This window comes from Symphodus melops, assembly GCF_947650265.1.
Source record: "Symphodus melops genome assembly, chromosome: 19".
NCBI lineage: Eukaryota > Metazoa > Chordata > Actinopteri > Labriformes > Labridae > Symphodus > Symphodus melops.
The window spans coordinates 21,796,637-21,817,744 of record NC_136709.1 but is presented as its reverse complement, the minus strand read 5'-3'; the positions used below and the strand labels follow the sequence as shown (position 1 = coordinate 21,817,744).

At 46.3% G+C, this 21,108-nt stretch overlaps 4 protein-coding genes across 4 annotated transcripts; 3 read left to right on the top strand and 1 right to left on the bottom strand.

The window, feature by feature from the left end:
- Positions 1-1,037: 1,037 nt before the first annotated feature.
- Positions 1,038-4,654, bottom strand: pacc1 (proton activated chloride channel 1). The gene is made up of 8 exons (XM_079370478.1): positions 4,452-4,654; positions 3,390-3,492; positions 3,094-3,303; positions 2,671-2,825; positions 2,309-2,451; positions 2,063-2,204; positions 1,870-1,977; positions 1,038-1,454 (listed from the first exon to the last, which is right to left on the bottom strand). Exons 1-8 carry the CDS (start codon positions 4,485-4,487, stop codon positions 1,287-1,289), a joined length of 1,065 nt encoding a protein of 354 aa, XP_079226604.1. The 5' UTR covers positions 4,488-4,654; the 3' UTR covers positions 1,038-1,286.
- Positions 4,655-5,368: 714 nt separating this feature from the next.
- Positions 5,369-7,197, top strand: nenf (neudesin neurotrophic factor). Its single transcript, XM_079369229.1, has 4 exons — positions 5,369-5,809; positions 5,891-5,951; positions 6,123-6,226; positions 6,413-7,197. Exons 1-4 carry the CDS (start codon positions 5,669-5,671, stop codon positions 6,587-6,589), a joined length of 483 nt encoding a protein of 160 aa, XP_079225355.1. The 5' UTR covers positions 5,369-5,668; the 3' UTR covers positions 6,590-7,197.
- A 35-nt stretch (positions 7,198-7,232) lies between these two features.
- On the top strand, positions 7,233-15,956 carry ezra (ezrin a). Its single transcript, XM_079369227.1, has 13 exons — positions 7,233-7,594; positions 9,066-9,149; positions 9,332-9,427; positions 9,678-9,952; positions 10,412-10,495; positions 10,665-10,811; positions 11,600-11,696; positions 11,784-11,947; positions 12,033-12,163; positions 12,779-12,939; positions 13,283-13,375; positions 14,208-14,489; positions 15,496-15,956. The coding sequence occupies exons 1-13, from the start codon at positions 7,583-7,585 to the stop codon at positions 15,658-15,660; spliced, it is 1,791 nt and encodes a 596-aa protein (XP_079225353.1). The 5' UTR covers positions 7,233-7,582; the 3' UTR covers positions 15,661-15,956.
- Positions 15,957-17,381: 1,425 nt separating this feature from the next.
- kcnk3b (potassium channel, subfamily K, member 3b) lies at positions 17,382-20,802 on the top strand. The gene is made up of 2 exons (XM_079369228.1): positions 17,382-17,737; positions 18,908-20,802. The coding sequence occupies exons 1-2, from the start codon at positions 17,455-17,457 to the stop codon at positions 19,792-19,794; spliced, it is 1,170 nt and encodes a 389-aa protein (XP_079225354.1). The 5' UTR covers positions 17,382-17,454; the 3' UTR covers positions 19,795-20,802.
- Positions 20,803-21,108: the final 306 nt, after the last annotated feature.

The window sequence follows — 21,108 nt, the reverse complement described above, 5'->3', positions numbered from 1 at the left end:
GTTCCAGAAGGGGCGTGTCCAGGGGCGTGTCCAGGGGCGTGTCCAGGGGCGTGTCTAGATTTGGGGTGGCTCTTGAATTATCAAGAGGATAAGCCCAATCAAATGAATTTATATATATTTTTTACCATCTCTCTCTTTACTAATGATGTGGACTTGTAAGTAATACAATTAGGCCATTTAATTTCTTATCCTGATTATTTAGAGACTCAAAAACAAGGATGTTCAAAGTCACAATTTGAAGTACTCGGAAAAATGCAGGCAAACTCTTGTTCACTGTCTAACTTGCAAAAAAATGTATTAACAATTCAGTCGATTGCAATTTTGACAGTGTGCAACTAACAGTTGTATAGAGGAAGATGAAGGATGGAATCAAACAGAGTAACGCCAACATCAATGAGTAAGATAAATGTAAAGCTAAAATGTCGCTATTGATGGTTAAAGTATGTGAAGTTTTAGCCGTAACAGCTAAGTGGCGTTGGTAACTGTAGTAATGATTACAGAGGTTGAAGATGGGCAGCTCTAGCACTTTATTTTCATACAATCAAGATATAAACACAGACTGTGAACTCAGGCTTTGAATGGATGTTTTTTATTCAACTCCAAAGAAAACTCTGAGGATACGATACTGACCACAACACAATCAAGACATTAATTCAAGTACTAATTTAACAGCGACAAACACACACACACACACACACACAGATCAATGGTTTGCTACAATCAAATGATCAAATGAATCATCAGCAGTGGGACAGAAGGACAGTTTCAGACTACTTAAAAAAATAATAATAATAAGAGCCGATCTCTGTGACGGATGAAAAGGAGCTCGCTTCATGTTCTGGGAAATAATCGTGAAATGTTCTTGAAAAAGAAGCACACGCACATAAAACACGACAATGATCCCTTTAGAATAAGATTCAAATAATAAATCCAGCAACATTTGTAACACACTTCATATTTTCAGAAACAGTTTGAAACTTTAAACGTTCTCAAACCCACAACGTACGAAACTCCGCCTTCAGAAACTTTTTCTTTTACAAGCGCAGCGTTTAGAAACTGAATCTCCAGAAATGTTCTTTAATTTTGACTTTGATTATAAATCTTCTTTCTGTGTCATTAATGTTGTCTTTATCTGGTGTTATCAAGTAGATATGATTGGTGAGGGTTAATAATTGATGTTTAATTACGTCTGGTTGTTCACGCTTTCGAACAGTCCCGTAAAAGTCAACGCTCCCCCCCGTTGGACCACGGAGGTCAAAAGTTTGGACACGCCCCCGGTCAGCTCTTCAGCTATCAGTGATCGGGTTCATTTCTCGCTCCTTGTTCCTCAGATGCCTCTTACGCATTTTGATGATCCACTGAATGGACAGCTTGGCAAAGTTGGCCGCCTTGAAGAGCGCCATGAAGACGCCACAGAGGATCGCCACAGAGCTCCAGGGATTTGCAGTAACTATCTGTTTAGAAGAAAAGGGACACGTTCAGGTGTGAGCATTTCTGAGGAAGAACAGAGGTGACATTCAGAGGACGATAAAGCCGACATGTCGGGCGAGATCTCACTCTCTCTCACCTTCAGCATCGCCAACAAACACAAGCTAACCAGCAGCTAAATTATGACAAATATTCCCCGCCAGCTGGAGGTCGGCAGATATTTACTTTATTCACTTTCAGAGAGGGGACGCAGATTAAACAAGCAGGTCCACTGTTGCCATGGTGATTTTGGAGTCTGTCAGCTTTGGCAGGGAACCGATCGGGGAATCAGCTCGTGGCTCTGCTCTCACCGTGTGAGTGTGCGCAGTCACACGACCAAAATATCACACGTGATCAAAAAAATAGCGATCACTTTAAGTAAGAATCGATTTCAGGGCTCACCAGTTTGATTTCTTGCATAAAAGGATCCCGCCATTCAAAGACAACAAAGAAGAGCTGATTGGTCCGCTCAGGTCCCGTCCGTTTGTCGTTAAATTTCACCACAGCCGACTAGAAGATGGAGCGTAAAGGACGGATTGTAAAATCGGCTCCCTGCATGTTCACGCTCCCTCGCACGCTTGGACGACATAAATACCTCTTGTCGAAACTCGATAGCTTCTTTGCTTCTGCCCGACGTCTTCACTAAAGACATTTTGACCCAGGTTCTGAATCCTCCGGAGAAGGTCCACATGGAGTAATTCTCCTCACAGTCCTTCATGAACTCAGATTCATTCACGCTAAAGAGACAGAAAACAAAACAGCCAATCAAACAACGTCCGACATACTCGAGCGGTAAAGCTGTCGGTGAATTAAAAACACGATGTGAAGTCGTGCTGTTTACCTGCCATTCAAGTCGCTAAACTTTGCAAACAGCATGTAGGTGATGGCGCTGAAGTCCTCCTCGGTTTCATTGTGACTGAACTGCATGAAGATCAGCTCCTTGTTCCTGACGTCCGACGGACCGCGGACCACCAGCGCTCTTTTCTGTGACCACGAAGACGAGAGTCATATATGGACACAGAAACAGTGTGTGTGTGTGTGTGTGTGTGTGTGTGTGTGTGTCTGATCAACACGCTGACAGGTACGCTAACCATCTTTATCCCTGCCTTTTATAAAACACTAAACACCTGGCTGCTCCTAAGGACTGCCTTAACGTCTAAAAGTGTGATTTTTGAGAACCTGTCGGCTTCCTGTGTCGCTGACCTGCGTTAGGTTGGAAAAGGGTCCAAAGTAAGTCACATCTTTGATCACACAGTCTCCTTCCTGAGGTTTGCCCGGGTCCACCAAAGGGGGGATGTAGCCATGGAAGTGGTGCTTGCAGCTCAACAGCTGAGCTTTGCCCGGGTACAGAGCGATACCTGCACGAGGCCGAAGGTCAGGAATAAAATCAGGATTAATATGGAAACAGTCGGGACAAACAGAGACAGTCTGCACAGCTGCAAACTGCAAAACATTTACAAGAATGAGTGCAAATAGTAAAAGCTCTACAGATCTCAGGGAGGTGGTTCCAGAGTCGAGGAGCGCAGGGCGTCAGGTCAGGTCAATGATCGTCTCTGTGTGTGTGTGTGTGTGTGTGTGTGTGTGTGTGTGTGTGTGTGTGTGTGTGTGTGCATCACTTCTACAAACCTGGAGGTGAAAACGAGTCCACCTCCTTGTACGTGACGGACATCACAGGGTTTTTGTGCTGCTCCAGAAACTCATTGATGGTCTGGTAGGCGAGGAAGATGGCCACGGCCGTCAGCAGCAGGTAGATGAAGATGAGCACCACCGTGAAGACGTTCTTCAGGCAGGTTTTACTGAAGCGCTTGGAGCGGCCGCTCCCCCTGATGTCGTCCTCTGAGGAGAAGAACAGAGGAGCGTGTTCAGGTTCCTGCACATCATGTGACATCGCGTAGACGAGAGGTTTTTGTTTTCATCCTCACCTTGTGAGATGCTGCCGTCCGGCTCCTCTCCGTCCTGATCTTCAGCGGCGTCGTCATAATACTCACGGGTCCTCTTGTCATCGCTGTCGTCTTCATCATTAAACTGCCGGGATCAAGAAACAAACGTCAACATCCAAGGAAGACGATGGAGAATTACTCTGTAATAAGTGATTATGGACGAGGTGGAACAACGAGGGATGTGGCTCATTTCCTTCATGTTATTCCCCACGCTCTCTCTATCTTCTCTCTCTACCATAAAAGCACAAAAAAATCCTTAATTGTGAACTTGAATCATTTCATCCCGTTGTTAATACTTAACTTCAGAGCTCTGTTTGTTTTGAGTCGGCTGGTAATGACCTCTGAGTCGCCATGTAAAGATTAATCCTGATAAATCGATTCAAAGGTGTCACGGTTCACATCTCTGAAACATGAATCAGTCAGAATAATAATGTGAGCAAACCGTCCCGTCTTTGAACTCGGAGGTTTGGAAGCATTTTGTCTTTGAGACAGAAAATGAAAGAAGTGAGAAGATGTGTGACAGTATTACAAGAAGACCATGATGCAGCATTTAATGAGAAGATCCAATCAGCTCCCCTTGTTGAGAGGAAAAAACACACAAGCATAAATACATGGAGAGAGAATCGTGTTGTAAGTTGAGTAAATCATTACATCCATACTTCTGAAATAGAGCGAAATAATCCTTTAATACTGTGAGCAAGAAGAAGCTGAAAGTTCAAATAAAGCTCCAGTTTTAATTCTCTGTATGATGACTGCAGTTCTGACAGATGAAAACACTCATTCTGTTTGTTTTAGATCTATAGAAATAAAGGTTCAACTTTCACCAGGCAAGGAAACAGAAAAACATGAAGTCAGCTGTTTTCATGTTGGGAGCTGCAGCCGTCAGCTGGACGATCACATGATGATGATGATGACAGCTGCACTCTTCATCGACTGGAAGTTACCCTCCATGTAGACTTTGTATGTGCAGACACACTTCCCAGATAAACAGCTGTGAGTGTAAACAACAGAGAGACATTAGAGGAAGTGGTGACCTGATCCTACCTCTCTGTATGAGCGGGATGTGTCCTTCCTCAGCATTCCTCTTCTTCTTCTCTCACTTCCTCTGAGAGCTGTCTGCTACTTCTGCGAGCTCCGAGGACTCCTCTTCATTAATAACAGATGCATTTTTAATAAAGCACTGGTCTAGTACTCCTCTGGTCTTCTTCAGGTTCGAGTTTTTACGCATAAAAAAAGAGTCACACACTTTTCACCCAGAGCGGTTTTTTTTGGGCTGCGTCGATAAGGAGGCCCATCCCATGATAGTAATCCACCTCCAGCCCGCGATCCAATAGAAAACTGTCTGTCCTTGACGTTTCCTTGTTTCCTTCCTCTCTATCTAAAGTTTATACCTCGTGCTGCCTTCAGGTGCGTCTCGTACAAAGGCAATGAAGTCAAGTCAATGGTTGTATCCAGTAGTGTAGTGGCGTGCTCTTAATATGAATTAAGATAAGATAATATGAATTTATTATAAACTGCCTTTTTTTATGAACAGTGATATGTAAGACTAGTCCTGCATATTCAGTTTGTGCACACCTGCCAATTAGAGACAGATAGGGAGGGGGGAAGACAAATATCTGAATATTACAGATATATCAATAGATGGTGTGAGATTTAGAAGTGGATATACTTTATGGAGACTGAACAATAAATGTGTATACTCCATGTATGTGCTTAAATCAGAGCTGAGGCGGGTTCTCATGACTGACTGTTACAACGCTACACCAAGTCTAGGGGGCGCTATAGCTTCACCACAAATCTGTCTAGTCCCGGTTAAGCATCCTCACGCGTCTGCTTTTATAATTTTTTTTAAAAATTAGAAATCTTAAAACAGTCAAATAGTTCCTCCGAACAGTGTGATGGAGACATGAGTTTATCAGACCCATTTTATTTTCTGAAGCAGGCTGTAAACATGTCTGCTGTAAAAACAGGCTTTTTGAATGGGTGTGTATGTGACTTCCTGTGCTTCTGCAGCCAGCCTCTAGTGGACACTTAAGGAACTGCATTTCCAGCACGTGCTTCATATTCCTACACCACAGGATGACGCTTGTTAGCCACATGCTGTGTGAACTTCCTTGTGGCTGAGTGAGAGGCTTCCAGTTCTAAATAATGATAATAATAATCCGACGACCCTTGAACGCAGCACCAACTCCAGAAACCATGGACCAGGAAGTGGACCAAAGTCTCCGCACTGAAACCGTCCAAACAAAGATCCGGACACCATGGCAACAGCCCGACTGTGCGTCCTGTTCGTCGCCCTGTCCTCCACCTTAAGTGAAGACATTAAATTAAAATATAAAGCCGCCAACAAACCGGTCCGCCTGTTCACCGAGGAGGAGCTGCAGAGACACGACGGCAGCGAGGTGGACTTCACGAGTCCCCATTCATCATCCAGCTGTTTGTGACTGTGTTTAATCTGTGTTTCCCCCCTCTGCCTGTCTCAGGAGGGACAGCCTATCTACATGGCAGTTAAAGGAGTGGTGTTTGACGTCACCAAGGGCAAAGGTAAATAAAGAAAACACCTGGATGAATGGGGAATCGAACCAGCAACCAACCAAGCAGGAGAGTAAAGAGGATTCAGTGCAGAGCTTCCGGTCCCTCCTGAGAGCACGAGACTTCAAAGTTAAACTCACTCTTAATAAAGTTTGAACGGATGTTTTTTGTCCCACATTTTAGAGTTTTATGGAAAAGATGCTCCGTATAACGCCCTGGTTGGTAAAGACTCCACCCGCGCTGTGGCCAAGATGTCTCTGGACCCGGCTGACCTGACGGCAGATACTGTAAGTGGAACCAGACCGATTTATCAGCCAGCCAATAATATTGGTGATATTAGCATATCACAGGACTATCAGTATTGGTTGTTGCAGATATTCAGCCGATTGCGTAGCGGTGATGCTCGTACTGTACATGCACAGTGACGTTTGCACGGTGGTTGATGACAGCGTTGTCGTTGTTTCCATCCACAGACGGGCCTCACCGACGAGCAGCTGGAGTCTCTGGAAGGCGTTTTTGAAGGCACGTACAAAACCAAATATCCCATCGTCGGTTACACGGCATCACGCGTCCTCACGGCAGACGGAAGTCCCGACAGAGACTTCAAACCCGAGGACCAGGATCACTTTCAGATCAAAGACGAGTTTTAATCTAATCTTTTAAGAGCCACCACGAGTACTTGAACCTGGATGTTTACAGGCTCCTCATGTGTGAACAAACCATCAGAAAACACTTCCACACTCACTGTTTGGATTTTGAAAAACACTTAAGATAGAAATCAGACTGTTTGGTTTACAACATTTAAAAAGAATGTTTGAAGACGTGAAAAAGAATCACTCGTGTGTGATATTGATTTTCAACCTTTGACAACATCCTGTACATCCAACGTTTCTGCTTCAATCAAAACTCTAAAGCATCGACAAACATCGTCTGATAGATGTGATACACCTCTGACCAGAAAGTCCTGCAGTACCTGGAGTGTCCACTAGAGGCTGGCTGCAGCAGCACAGGAAGTCACATACACACCCATTCAAACAGCCTGTTTTTACAGCAGACATGTTTACAGCCTGCTTCAAAACAAACAAACAGGTGTGATCTTGGTTTTGGTCTTAACTTGTTGTCGATCCCTAAATGTCTCGGTCTCTTCGACCTCTGGTCTCAGGTCTTGGTCTACAACGCCGCCCTCTTGTTGACATAATCAGAATGTAGTCGACTTGTTTTTGTACACTTGTTAATAAAGTTTGTCAGTGTGAAACTTCTCAGTTTGTTTATTGCAGCTCATGACTGAAACAGGCAACATAAATAGAAACGTCCGGGCCTTTATAGCCTCGCTCACTGCGATCAAAGGTCAGTCCAGGTGCTGAGGCAGGTGATTGTCTTTGGGTGGAGCTGTGCGTCTTAATGTGCTCGGATCATCGACTCTGTGACTTCAGTGTGATAGTAACCAGGCTGATCCTCCCACGTCACTGTGAGTGATCTCCAGCCCAGTTCAAAGGACACCAGCCCTGCCCTTGAGTCTGCCAGCCAGAGCCCAGCGGCGGTCTTTATCAGCTGGAGGTTGTGCTGGGAGTCGGCCACTGCAGCCTCGGTCCGCCTGGGAAACACTTTCTTCTGCTGGAGCTCGCCCGCCACACGGAGCCAAGATGCCCAAAACAGTAAGAGTCACCATTTCTTGTCACCAGATATTTAATGCGTCACTGGAACGTCTCTTCCTGGTCCACATGTGGAAACAAGGCATTGCTGCTATTTTTGAAAAATAACCTGTTGAAACATTTAGACTTCACTGCATGTGGAGAAAAACAACTCATTTAAGAGTCAATGTAGTTTAATCTGACGGTTTAATCTCATCTTTGTTCTGTGTTTGAGTGACTTCCAAGAGGCCCCTCTCCTTCTTGGCATTTACTCATTAACCAGACGTAGAGTTTGACCCAAGCTGCACACATCCACAGCAGGCAAAGAGCTCCTAAAACCCCCCTGCGTGGTGAGGAGCCGGCCTTGTGTTGACTGTGGACGTGCCCAGCAGATAATAACTAACTTTAGAGACACTGGAGGGTCGAGAGACTCTCCCTGTGACTGTGTGAGGCTGTCAGGAAAAATCAATTAGACATCCACAAACAAAGCAAACCTTGATGTTTAAGTACGGCGTGACTCCTAAACGGCCTCAGGGAGCGCCTTACATCAGCCACCTGATGAGACGGGCTCCTCCACGCTAAGATTACACATTCAAGAAGAAAACCTCTTTTGATGAGTTATGAAGACGACCAGCAAGTTAAACTAATGAATAACTCAAGACAGCTGGTAGTTCTTGTGTTCTTCTAGAAAAAGCTTCAAATGAAGTTGTGGGTTGAATTTGAACAGTTGTTGCCCAGGTGAGAAAAAAAAAAAAAAAGCCAATTTGAAGCTTTTTAAAGTTTAATCCCTGAACAAAGTGATTGATTATAATGGATCACTCCTCCATGAGCAGGGTCAATGATTCCAGCATTGAGGAGATCTTGTGATGGTGGAAACAGTGAAGAAACCCATTGGAGCTTTTATTAACGGATGTTCCACTTTTCTTTCTTTTTTTTTTGTCGCCCAAGTTTCCGTGGATGTTTATCTTTATGACAGCAGGGGTGTGCTGCCTCATGCAGCTTCATAAAAAAAGGATTGTGTAACTCCTGCAAGGCCCGGCTTGGCCTGCAGGCGAGGGGTCAAGCAGTCGACCGATGTTTGTCGCGCTTTATTGGAAAATACTGAGAATGAATCCCTCTGAAATCCAATCAGATTAACGTGCAACTCCTCGTGTTTTGAAACGCCTCTGAAAGCAACTCGATGAGCTGCTTGTGTTTTGGTATTTTTTAATCAGTGTGACTTTGTGGCACCTTGCAAGGATAGTCCAAAGTCTGATGAGATAGTGAGCAATTATGGTTTATGAGCAATCCACTCCACAGCTCCAGCAGAGGAGTCCTTTACACAACTGACACTATAACTCCACAGAGATGTCTCGACGTCAGCTTAAAAAGCCACGTTTCTGCAAAATGACACTCCGTAAGAACATCGAGGGTAAAAATGTGAAATTCATGGATTGAATGTTGGTGAAAAGATTTTGTTTTCCAAACGGACGATGTGATCACGTGTGTGCTGCAGGTCAACGTGCGCGTCACCACCATGGACGCCGAGCTGGAGTTTTCCTTCCATCCAAACACAACAGGGAAGCAGCTCTTTGACCAGGTCAGTGCGAGACTTTATTTAAAGGAGAGATATGTAACTCTGACACCTGGTGTTTAAAACGGGTACTGCAGAGAACGCTGTTCAGGCTGAAATAAATACATTTCTGTACCAACTGGACAAAAAGACGAAGGAGCAGAAGAATCGTCACCATGTTTGTCGTGTCTCGGTTTTCTGTGTCTCAGGTTGCCAGGACGATCGGTCTGCGTGAGACTTGGTACTTCGGCCTTCAGTTCATCGACGCCAAAGGTTTCCTCACGTGGCTGAACTCTGAGAAGAAGGTAACACCTCTGATTGACGTGCTTCTCTTTGCACCTTTAAGAGAAAGCTAAAGACCCGGCTCTTTATGAACACGTGCGGCCGTCATGAAAACTTTTTAGGATGAATTTTGATGCTGATTTGAAATCTCAAGAACAGCTGTCAATGCTGCGCTTTGCCTCTGGTCACTTCCTGATGTTGTAATCTCTGCTTGTGTTGTCCTTACTCCGAGCGTCTGATAAGTGAACAGTCTATCCCCTGTGCTGCTCTCAGGTGATGGCCCAGGAGCCCAAGAGGGAGACTCCGCTGCAGTTCAAGCTGAAGGTCAAGTTTTACCCCGAGGACGTGACCGAGGAGCTGATCCAGGACATCACCCGGAGGCTCTTCTTCCTGCAGGTTAAGGAGGACATTTTAGAAAACGGCGTGTACTGCCCTCCGGAGTCCGCCGTGCTCCTGGCTTCATACGCCATCCAGGCCAAGTACGGAGACTACAACAGTTTGGAGCATCAGAAAGGATACCTCGCTGCTGAGCGCCTGCTGCCCAAGAGGTGAGAGGGAGCTGCTCCAAGAGTTATTATTATTATTATCATTATTATTATTATTCGCTTTAGAGACGAGCTTTGTTAGAAAAATGCTCTGAACGCCGCAGTTTGACTCCAGGCGACAAATACACACATTTTCTCCTAATCAAACTTTGATGACTAATCTGATGTCAGAGGTCCCGCCCCTTCTTGATTTTAAAAACACAGGAGTCCTGCAAAAGAGTTCAAATGCTCAGAGGTGGACAGGTTGTACTACTCCAGTGTGCATAAGGATTAAGAGAAAACAGCACTGCTTATTTACGTCAAACAATTTGACGTAAATAAGCAGTGCTGCAAAACTCAGGAACGTAAAGATGTTAAAAAAAAAAACTGAAGTCCAAAATGTGTTGTTATAGATTGAAATGTTTTTCAGATTGGTATGGATGGACACAGGGCTTGTTTCTGATTTGTCGTCCTTCCCCTCAGAGTGCTGGAACAACACAAGCTGTCCAACGAGCAGTGGGAGGACAGGATCCAGGTTTGGCACAAGGAGCACAGATACATGCTGAAGTAAGCGAGAAACACTCTGAAATGAACTCACGTCTTCACAACAGATTCAAGCTGATCCTTATCTTAAAAGTGATGCATGGAGGCCATAAGCAATAAAAAACAACATACTCCATTTTATCAATGAAGTGCTGCTTAAAGTGCTGACCATGCTTGTGTTTTATCTGAACAGGGAGGAGGCCATGATTGAGTACCTGAAGATCGCTCAGGACCTGGAGATGTACGGGGTCAATTACTTTGAGATCAAGAACAAGAAGGGCTCGGACCTGTTGCTGGGAGTTGACGCCCTGGGACTGAACATCTACGAGAAGCAGAACAAGTATAACCGAACTTCTTAAATCACTGATCAGTCCTCTCCGAACATCAGATGTGTAGCTGCTAGCTGGTATTGATTGGATGAGTTGTAGACCGGGGGGGAAATGCACGAGCAGTCATCGACCTCTGTTACCTTCCCCTCGAGTCGGTCAAGCTTTTAATAACATGACCGCATGGCTGCTGTTGTTTAAAAGGCCATTGACCGACTTCTCTTCATTCTTCCTCAACATGACCTTTCAGGATCTCACTGTGAACAAAAAAATCTGTTTCTACTCGCTGGTTTTAAAGGTCACATGATCTCCTCGTCTTCAGGTGAAATCAGTGTCCTCGCTCCTCTTCATCATGTGTGTGAAGTGTGTTGTTGTAAATCCACTCTGATCCTGTATTTGATCATGTCTATAAACCCCTCTATTTCAGCCCTGCTCAGAACAGGCTGTTTCTGTGTCTGTAGCTTTAAATATGTAAATGAGCTGTGTCTGGCCACGCCCCCTCTCTGGAAGGGCTCGGGTGTACTCGCTGCTTTCCGGCTCCATGTCCTATTGTTTACGGTGAGAAGGCAGACTCAGAGGGCAGAACAAACACCTAGCTGTGGGAGTGTCACCCACCTGGGGGAGGGGCTACTGCCCTTTGTGATGTCATGAAGGGAAACGGCCTGTTTGAGCACAGATTTTCTGTAAAGTGGAGCAGGCAGAAGACGGAGAGGATGGACTTTTCTCATGATTGGGGGGTTTGTAGACAGACTAGAGACACATACTTCCTTTAAATGTGTCTGATGGTCCTTTTTGTCTCCAGGTTGACCCCAAAGATCGGATTCCCCTGGAGTGAAATCAGAAACATTGCTTTCAACGATAAGAAATTCATCATCAAGCCGATAGACAGGAAAGCTACTGTAAGTATTTAATCAGCTTCAACAGTTTTAGATGTTAATCAAACCGTCTCTGATGTTTCCTCCCGTCATGTTTTTCTCTCTCTCCAGGATTTTATATTCTATGCTCCACGTCTGCGAGTGAACAAACGCATCCTGCAGCTGTGCATGGGAAACCACGAGCTGTACATGCGCCGCCGCAAGACGGACACCATCGAGGTTCAGCAGATGAGGGCTCAGGCCAAAGACGAGAGGCTGCAGAAGAAGATGGAGAGGTACGGGGAAGGCTCACACAGTTAAAGCGAGACACTCGAGAAACTTTTAAGGGTTTAATCTCACGCTGAGCGTTCTGTGGTTCAGGGATCAGCTGGAGAGCGAGAAGAAGAGGAGAGAGGCCATGGAGAAGGACAAGGCGGACATGGAGAGAGAGAAGCAAGACCTGATGCTGAAGCTGTACGAGTACGAGGAGACGACCAAGAGAGCCGAGAGAGGTGAGACAGACTCACTCTCGTCCGACCGCTCATTACAGACAGAACCCGTCTCATTAAACCTCAGAGAACAGGTCAAACAGGACTCTACTGCCCCCTTCTGGCTGTTTCATTTAACTACATGTAAAAAAAGATGCACATTTGTCTTTACTGCAAACTCAGACTCACTTTAAAGGACTCGTTAGAAAAACAAACCCCTCCTCCTCCCTTCCTTTTAATCAAATGATAAACCTCTTTGTTTGTCATGTTAGCATCATGGGGGAGCTGAAGGTGACATCTCACCTTAAAGTCAGAATCATTATAATCTTCTTTCAGTCAGCGCAGAGAGCCGTTTGGATCCAGGCTTAATGTTAGCATTGAGGCTATCACTCCTGATCCAGTACACATGAACTGATGTGATTACACCTGAAAGAGTCTGTCAGGCACGCAGACATGAGCTTCATCATGATCGTACAAAAACAGGAGACCTTTGTCTTTAAAGCAAATATTAATGAATGAGTCTGAGTTCAGTGCATCGAAGTGATTCCTGAGCTGTAAATATCAGAGGTGAGGGATCTCTCTGTCAGTCTGTCCTTTATATATCATTTACTTTGCTCCCCCGCTGATTCTGTCCCTCAGATCTGCAGGAGCAGCTGGAGAGAGCCATGAGGCTGGAGGAGGAGAGGAGGAGGGTGGAGCAGGAGGCGGCCCGGCTGGAGGCTGAGAGGATGGAGGCCATTATAGCCAAGGAGGAGCTGGCGAGGCAGGCCGAGGACCAGCTCAAGAGCCAGGAGCAACTGGTGAGTACACGGAGTCCTTCACGTGAGAAAGTCGTGAGAGACAGAGCGTCACGAAAAGTCACAGTAAACACTCATTAACTGCTTCCACTGATACATGCTGTGTTTGTGGGATTGTCCTGCGTCTCCTGGGAATATATTTCTCCTGAAGCTCGAGGCATGAGCCAGACCTCCTTCTCACTTTAAAGTCTCAAGAGAAAGTCTGAGAACTAAAGCAAGCTGCAACGAAGCCGTTGTTATGATTACTTACTGCTTATTTTGTTCATCCGTTCATAAAAGGACAGCGTGTCCCATCAGATGAGCTGATCAGGTGTTTTTCTTGTTTTTTCTTCCTCCTCCCCGTCAGGCTGCAGAGTTGGCCGAGTACACCACCAAGCTCCTCCTGCTGGAGGAGGCCAAGAGAGAAAAGGAGCAAGAGGCTGAGTCATGGCACAGCAAGGTGGGTCTCCAACACGCCTTCAAAAGATGTACGAGCTACCTGAAGTCTCAGGGATCGACTGGGAAAAGGTCAACGTGATCCCTGAGATGTCTCCGAGAAATGTCAAAGGTTGCAGGCAGAAAACAGGGAGGAGAACTTAATTTAATCAAACCAAAGGAAAAACTTCCTCAAAAAGAAAATCCACAAACCACAAGGAGAACAACAAAGTACATCCAGAGAGCCGAGGGAGACAAACGATGGGCTCGGACGAGACATGACAATCAAACACAGATGCTAACAAAGAGCTGAGGTGATCAGACACAGGTGAGGACCAGACCAGAACACTGAGGACGAGTACAAAGTAAAACCAGACACTGACAACACCTAAAGCAGATATACAAAATAAAACAGGAAACACTAAAGACTAGACTTAAAACACAAGACAGGAAATAAACTAACAGGCAACATAGGAGGACACAGAGAGACACACTGAAGACTGAAGTAAACACGAGACTATGAAACATTAAAACACACAAAGGGAAACAAACAGAACAAACAGAAAACTAAAACAAGACCAAACCATGACAAGGAATACTTAAAGACACTGGGAGTAACTTGTGTCCTCTCCACCTGGAGGGTCAGTCGAGCAGGAAGTTTGGTGGAATAAAAACCTTTTCGAGTCTGATGCTTCTAAAACCTTTTTTTTTGGCACCTCGCCTCCTGACTTTCTTCTCTCTGCTGTTTTCATTTCCCCTAAAACGATCAGTCTGTAACCTCCCTTTTTATTCACTGTCTTCTTTACATCGTGCCTGTTATCTGAACATAACTCAAACGTCTCTCCTCCTGGACTCAGGCTAACGAGGTAGAGGAGAGTCTGATGAAGACGAAGGAGGAGCTGCTCATCATCAAGAGCTCCTCTATCGCACCTGCTGCCGACCCTCCTGCTGCCGCCCCTGCTTCCTCCTCCTCCTCCTCCTCCTCCTCTTCCTCGGACGAAGAGAGCGACCACGAGCACAGCGAGGAGAACAGCACCTACAGTGCTGAGCTGCCCACGCAGGGCTTCAACGACCACCGCATGGAGGAGGAGCGAATCACCGAGGCGGAGAAGAACGAACGTCTGCAGAGACAGCTGCTGGTGAGTTCGGGTTATGTGAAGGTTGACCTGTCAGCTTCTGACAACTAGTTCCAGAGATGTCCCCCCCCTCCCCCCCGCCCCCCCGGAGAGGCTTTACGAAGCCCAATGAAGCGCTGCAGAGCTGCCCTCCCCTGGCAGCCCTGCAGCGTTCGGCCCACGCTGGAAGGCTTCCAGAGAGCTGGCCAATCAGGAGACAGTGGGAATGTGGGGAGAGGGGGCCTTAAAGAGACAGCTGAAGTATCAGATCAATAAGATCATCATTAGGTGAACATGAGGTCAAAGGTCAACATGAGGAGGTAGAACAGCTACAGGTCAGCTGTCAGTCTTGTTACGTTGTTGAATCAAGTTTTCAGTCTCAAACTGTTTTCAGCAGCAGGCTGTAAACATCTTTATTCCTTCTGTAAAAAAGAAGCCTCAGGTTTCTGCCGTCAGCCTCAAGTGGACACTCGAGGTACTGCACGTTTTTGGACTTCTGCAGAGGCTCCATTTTTTATCAGCAGACGGTGCTGCTTGATTGTCACGTGTATGAGCTCTCATGTGAATATGAAGTAGAGCTCATATCACACATCTGTACGTCGACAGAGCCTTACTTTGTAATCCTGTGGCACAGCGGAGCAGAGGCAGAATATCGTACGTGATAGAAAGCGTCTGTTCAGAAGATTAAAAAGCCTGACGGGAAACTTCTCCATCTGGCCTGCAGCATTTTACACAATCACACAAAGACACATTCATCATAGACTGACTCTCAATAGACCAGAATGCTTTGCAGCAACCAGACAGATTGTATTTTGTTGAAACAACTCGATTCTTCATGACGGCTAAAAACAGTGACCTACTGCAGCTGAGTGACGGGCGAGATAGTTCTCCGGAAGTCATTGTGAGGAACTTCCTGCAGGGCTGTGGAAGCAGATTAAATAAGAACCCAGGAAGTGTTGAACATTACAGTTAGACGTTTTCTAAGAGTTTCTCCAGAGAGTTTATTAAAACGTGTCCCGTCCCTCCGCAGGCCCTGAGCTCAGAGCTGGCAGACGCCCAACAAGACAGTAAGAAGACCGCCATGGACCTTCTCCACGCCGAGAACGTCCGAGCCGGCCGCGACAAGTACAAGACCCTGCGTCAGATCCGCATGGGCAACACCAAGCAGAGGATCGACGAGTTTGAGGCGTTGTAAGAAAACCTCGGAGAAGTGACGATCCCTCCCTCAGACACCTCGTGAAGGACATGTTTCTACTTTTCAGTGTGATGTAACGGCAGCCACGCCGGATCTTAAAGTCCCTGAGAAACATGTTAAAGTACTTCCATGAGATTTATTTTATTGGTTTAACTTTAATCTTTGAAAGCACTATTTTATTTTTGTTTTTATTTGTAGCACTCAAACATCTCCAACGTGCTGTTAGGGTTCCATTAAAGCATTCAAATAAAGCAGAGGGATGTCGTGTTTCTGCCCTAATGTACGAACAAAGCTGAGGTGAGCTGACATGAAGTGTGTTGTTGTAAATCCACTCTGATCCTGTATTTGATCATGTCTATAAACCCCTCTATTTCAGCCCTGCTCAGAACAGGCTGTTTCTGTGTCTGTAGCTTTAAATATGTAAATGAGCTGTGTCTGACCACGCCCCCTCTCTGGAAGGGCTCGGGTGTACTCGCTGCTTTCTGGCTCCATGTCCTATTGTTTACGGTGAGAAGGCAGACTCAGAGGGCAGAACAAACACCTAGCTGTGGGAGTGTCACCCACCTGGGGGAGGGGCTACTGCCCTTTGTGATGTCATGAAGGGAACATCTCCAAACGGCCTGTTTGAGCACACATTTTCTGAAAAGTGGAGCAGGCAGAAGATGGACTTTCCTCATCATTGGGGGGTTTGTAGACAGACTGGAGACATGTATTTTGCATTAAGTGACTTTTGACAGACAGACGTTTAAACTATAAACATAAAATTAAATGACCAGGCTGATGAGGTTAATATTACATGTCCCTCGGACACCAACGTCTTCACTTCCGGCTTCACAGCTGTCAGCTTATATTTAAGCTTGTTTTACAGTCTGGCCCCGCCACAGTGTAAAGAATAAAAGCAGAGCTTCTGCATAAATCCATTACAAAGAGAGACACTATTCTATTTTCTTTTTGCTGTTACGGTTTTAAAATTCATTAGGTTACTCTGAAGTTACATTTTCAAATAAGCAATTCTTACTTTCTAATGTCTCCCTTCGTTCCTTTTGTTGCCACAAGAGGAAGAGGACATCCCTGGTGCATTTGGACTGAATCCTCTGTCCTCTGTCTTTGCACGTGCTCGGGATTCAGAAGAGGTGGGTTTACACGGAGACTGATGAATAAGAGGGCACACGGTCTGCTCTTCATCCTCCTTAAACTCAAGTTTCACTCAAACTCAAAGTTCACTGGGTTGAAGTTCAGACACAAGTCGTCGTCCTGCACGCGGATCAGAAGGATGTGTCTTCTTCTAAATATTGACTCAGTCTCGGGGATGGTTCAGATATCGTTAGGTTGCTAGACAACTTGTGCAGCCGGCGGAGCTGCTGTGTTTAAATAGCTGCTGGGCAAACAGTTCATGAACACATGATTTATTCACACAGGGATATTTGACGACGTTAGAGGCTACTCCTCTTCTGGGGAACACTAACTGTTTATTTTGGCTGGGGGGGGGGGGGCAGACATGTATGTGCGTAAAAACCTGCGCTTCATCTGTGCAGCTCCTCCTCGGACCGTCTGTGGGATTGCCCTGACTTTCTTTTTCAGCGGAATCTAAATATAAATCGGTGACAAATACTCCAAATACAGAAGCAACCCAACTGTGATGTGGGGGTGGTGCTGAGAGAACAGCTCCGTCTCCAAACAAAGTCCCCCCCCCCCCCTCCTATCCCCACCCCTCTGTTGGATCCGGAGTCCGTCGGGAGAAGGACGCACAGGTGCCTGCACTTCACGGTTCATGTCTTTTTCTGTCCTCCTACCATGAAGAGACAAAACGCCCGGACTCTCGCGCTCATCATCAGCATCCTCACCTACCTGGTGGTGGGAGCGGCCGTGTTCGAGACTCTGGAGTCCAGGCAGGAGAAGAGCCACAAGAGGAAGCTGGACGCCAGAAAGTACGAGCTCATGCGCAAATACAACCTGACCAAAGCGAACTTCGAGGAGCTGGAGCAAGTGGTGCTGCAGCTCAAGCCGCACAAAGCAGGGGTCCAGTGGAAGTTCGCAGGCTCCTTTTACTTCGCCATCACTGTGATCACGACGATAGGTGAGCAGCATGTTCATTCACACCTTTTCATCCCGGAGGGAGCGTTTCATTAAGACCGGATCAGCTGCAGCTGGGTCGCAGTCCTGACCCCCCCCCCCCCCCCCCCCCCCCCCCCCTCAACAGAGTCAGTATCAGGGACAGGCTTCAGAAAAGTGTGGTGGAAGGATGATTTATCTTAATAAGCTAAAAAGAAATAAAGTGGAGTCGTTGAAAATAAAGTTTAAAAAAAGCAGAAGACGAAAACAGACAGTCTGAGGTCAAAGACTAAATGTTGAGAATGACCTTGAAACTTTGTGAACATATTAAGGTTAAAAAGATTTCATTAAAGGCATCATTCTTCAATGTATTAAAATGTATTAACAGAAAACCACTTGAGATAAATCCACTCGTTTTCGAGGGGCTCAAAAAATGTACAAAAAATAAAAAGTCAAAACTTATATTTTATATCTATTCTTGAATTTCCCCCCGGAGACAAATAAAGTTTTTTTTTTAATTGAATTGAATTACATCGTATTGACTCTATAGGATAAATTGAATAAGAAGTGGGTGAAGTGTCTCGCCTGAGGACACATCAGTAATGTAGCTGCAGGAGCCGGGAATTGAACCCCACACCTTACGTTTACAGGTGACGACTGACTCGTCCAACTGGGCCACAGCGGCCCGAGTCAAAATCAGGACCACTAAAAATGTCTTCAAGAAACTGAAGAGACTCTGACTCTTCTGATTCCACCTTTCAGAACATCTTAGCTCTATGTAAATCCATTAATACGTAAATTCTTCATTAAGGTGACACACACACACACACACACACACACACACACACACACACACACACACACACACACACACACACACACACACACACACACACACTGAGATATTACAGTGGAGACAGCAGTGTGAAATGACGTCACTTTCACAGCGTCTCAGCTCAGCAGCATGTGGTAGTTTATAAATAACGAGCTGTTAATTCACAACATTAAAGTCAAGCTGCTCGCTGTGATTGGCTTTTCCAATAACGGGAGGATTTACAGGAAGTGTGTTTTTTTTCCCTTTTGGATTCCAGTCAAGCAGAAAGACCTTTAAATGATGGTTTCATTGACTTCACAGCTTCTCAAGCGAACATATTTCCCGTTCAGAGTGTGAAACTGTGGCGTTCTTCTCTTTCAGGTTACGGCCACGCGGCGCCCAGCACCGACTCGGGGAAAGTTTTCTGCATGTTCTACGCCCTCCTGGGGATCCCGCTCACCCTGGTCATGTTCCAGAGTCTGGGCGAGCGCATCAACACCCTGGTCAGGTACCTGCTGCACCAAGCCAAGAAGTGCCTCGGGATGCGTCGGACCGAAGTCTCCATGGCGAACATGGTGACGGTGGGCTTCTTCTCCTGCATGAGCACGCTCTGTGTGGGGGCGCTGGCGTTCTCTCAGTGCGAGGGGTGGAGCTTCCTGCACGCTTTTTACTACTGCTTCATCACGCTCACCACCATCGGGTTCGGTGACTACGTGGCTCTGCAGAGGGACGACGCGCTGCAGAACGACCCCCGCTACGTGGCGTTCTGCTTCGTCTACATCCTCATGGGCTTGACGGTGATCGGAGCGTTTCTTAACTTGGTTGTTCTTCGCTTCCTGACCATGAACACAGAGGACGAGCGCAGGGACGCCAAAGAGCGGGCTTTAATGTCCGTGGTGAAGCCCAGAGGAGAGGTGGCTCATTTGTTACCGGTGACCTCCTCGGCTGCGTCCCCGCATGGAGCAGAAGACACGACGAAGGCGAGAGATCTAAAAGGTGCTTACACGGAGGTGCTGCACTTCCAGACTATTTGCTCGTGCTTGTGGTACAGGAGCAAAGAGAAGCTGCAGGGCTCCACCGCCATCCCTCAGGAGCTGACGTTCTCTGACGCGTACCTGCCGCAGAACAGTAACTGCCCTCACTACGTGGAGCCCGGATCGAGCGGCTGCGTTTGCACGCCACGTCAGTGCTCCAGCATAAGCTCCATAACGTCCGGCCTTCACTTCCTCTCTCCGTTCAGGATGTTTAAGAGACGCAGCTCCGTCTAGCTGATTTCACCTTCGCACAAAGCGTCTCTGCACGCCATGTGGACGGTAGACGCTCGGCAGGCCTCGCGGCACAGACGTGGCTGCAGGGTCGTTGTTTGTGGTGCTATAAATTCCAGTAACCGACAGAAGGACACACAAAGGGAAGAGCACACACCGTACTGTAAACAACAAAGTCTTACACAAATATCTCAGAGAGCAAAGCAAGCAATCTTTTGACTTGAAGATCCGTCGCTGTGTGCTTAGACAAAAACATGTTAGAAAAGGTGCTGCAGGACGCCGTTCAGGTCGAATCAACCGAGCAAAAAAAACCCCCGACATGACATGACGGGAAACCTCCGAGACGAGAGCTCTGCAGCAAGTTTCTGTTTAGTTACTGTTATAACACACGGTGCTGCAGGTTGTAGTTTTATGTTCACGTGTCGGACGTTTGTCTTCATGGTTTGTTTGTTTTTCTTTTTTAAGGCAGCTCCCATCAAAGAATTTGTGATGCCACATAAGTTGCCTTACATTACCCTGAAAACAAATCGTGATTGTCAGGAGGTTACTCAGCTCTCTCAGTAACACACACACACACACACACACACACACACACACACACACACACACACACACACACACACACACACACACACACACACACACACACACACACACACACACACACACACACACACACACACACACACACACACACACACGGATAGCTCGACGTGACTCACTCCCTGCATGGCTGTTATTGTGATTCCTCTCTGCTGGTGCATCAGTCACAAACACGGTGAAGTTACGTAACGTCCCAAGTGGACAAGTTCAAAACATCACGATGACATCTCCTGACCACGGGGGAACGGCGTTAGGTGGGCGGTACTAATATCTCAAGTAGACCCTCGACAGGAATGACTGAAAAACACTCAAAGAGGAACAACACGAAGCTTTAAATAAACGAGCGTTAGGCAGCTACATGAACATCTGTCATGCTTCCCCATGGTGGTTTATGCAGGGTCACTGCGCTCGCCACCAGGTCCAGAAGTCAGTCAAGACTCGAGTTAGCGCTCGTCTTCATCGTGCATGTGAGGCGTTAACGAGTCCTTCAGAAGCCAAAGCAGACAGACGCCGGGTCACCACTTATCGGGTCTCTTTTATTGTCTTGAAGAGATTTAAATAAAAGTGTTTAACAAACTAACGCCACGTTTACACAAAATGAATCCGGCTTCAGTGAAGTTCTGTATAATATTTGGATAACAGCCGCCCTGCACACGTGAAGACAAGGTAAAACACGTTTATATTAGCTTTGGAAGAGCTAGCTAGCAAACATTC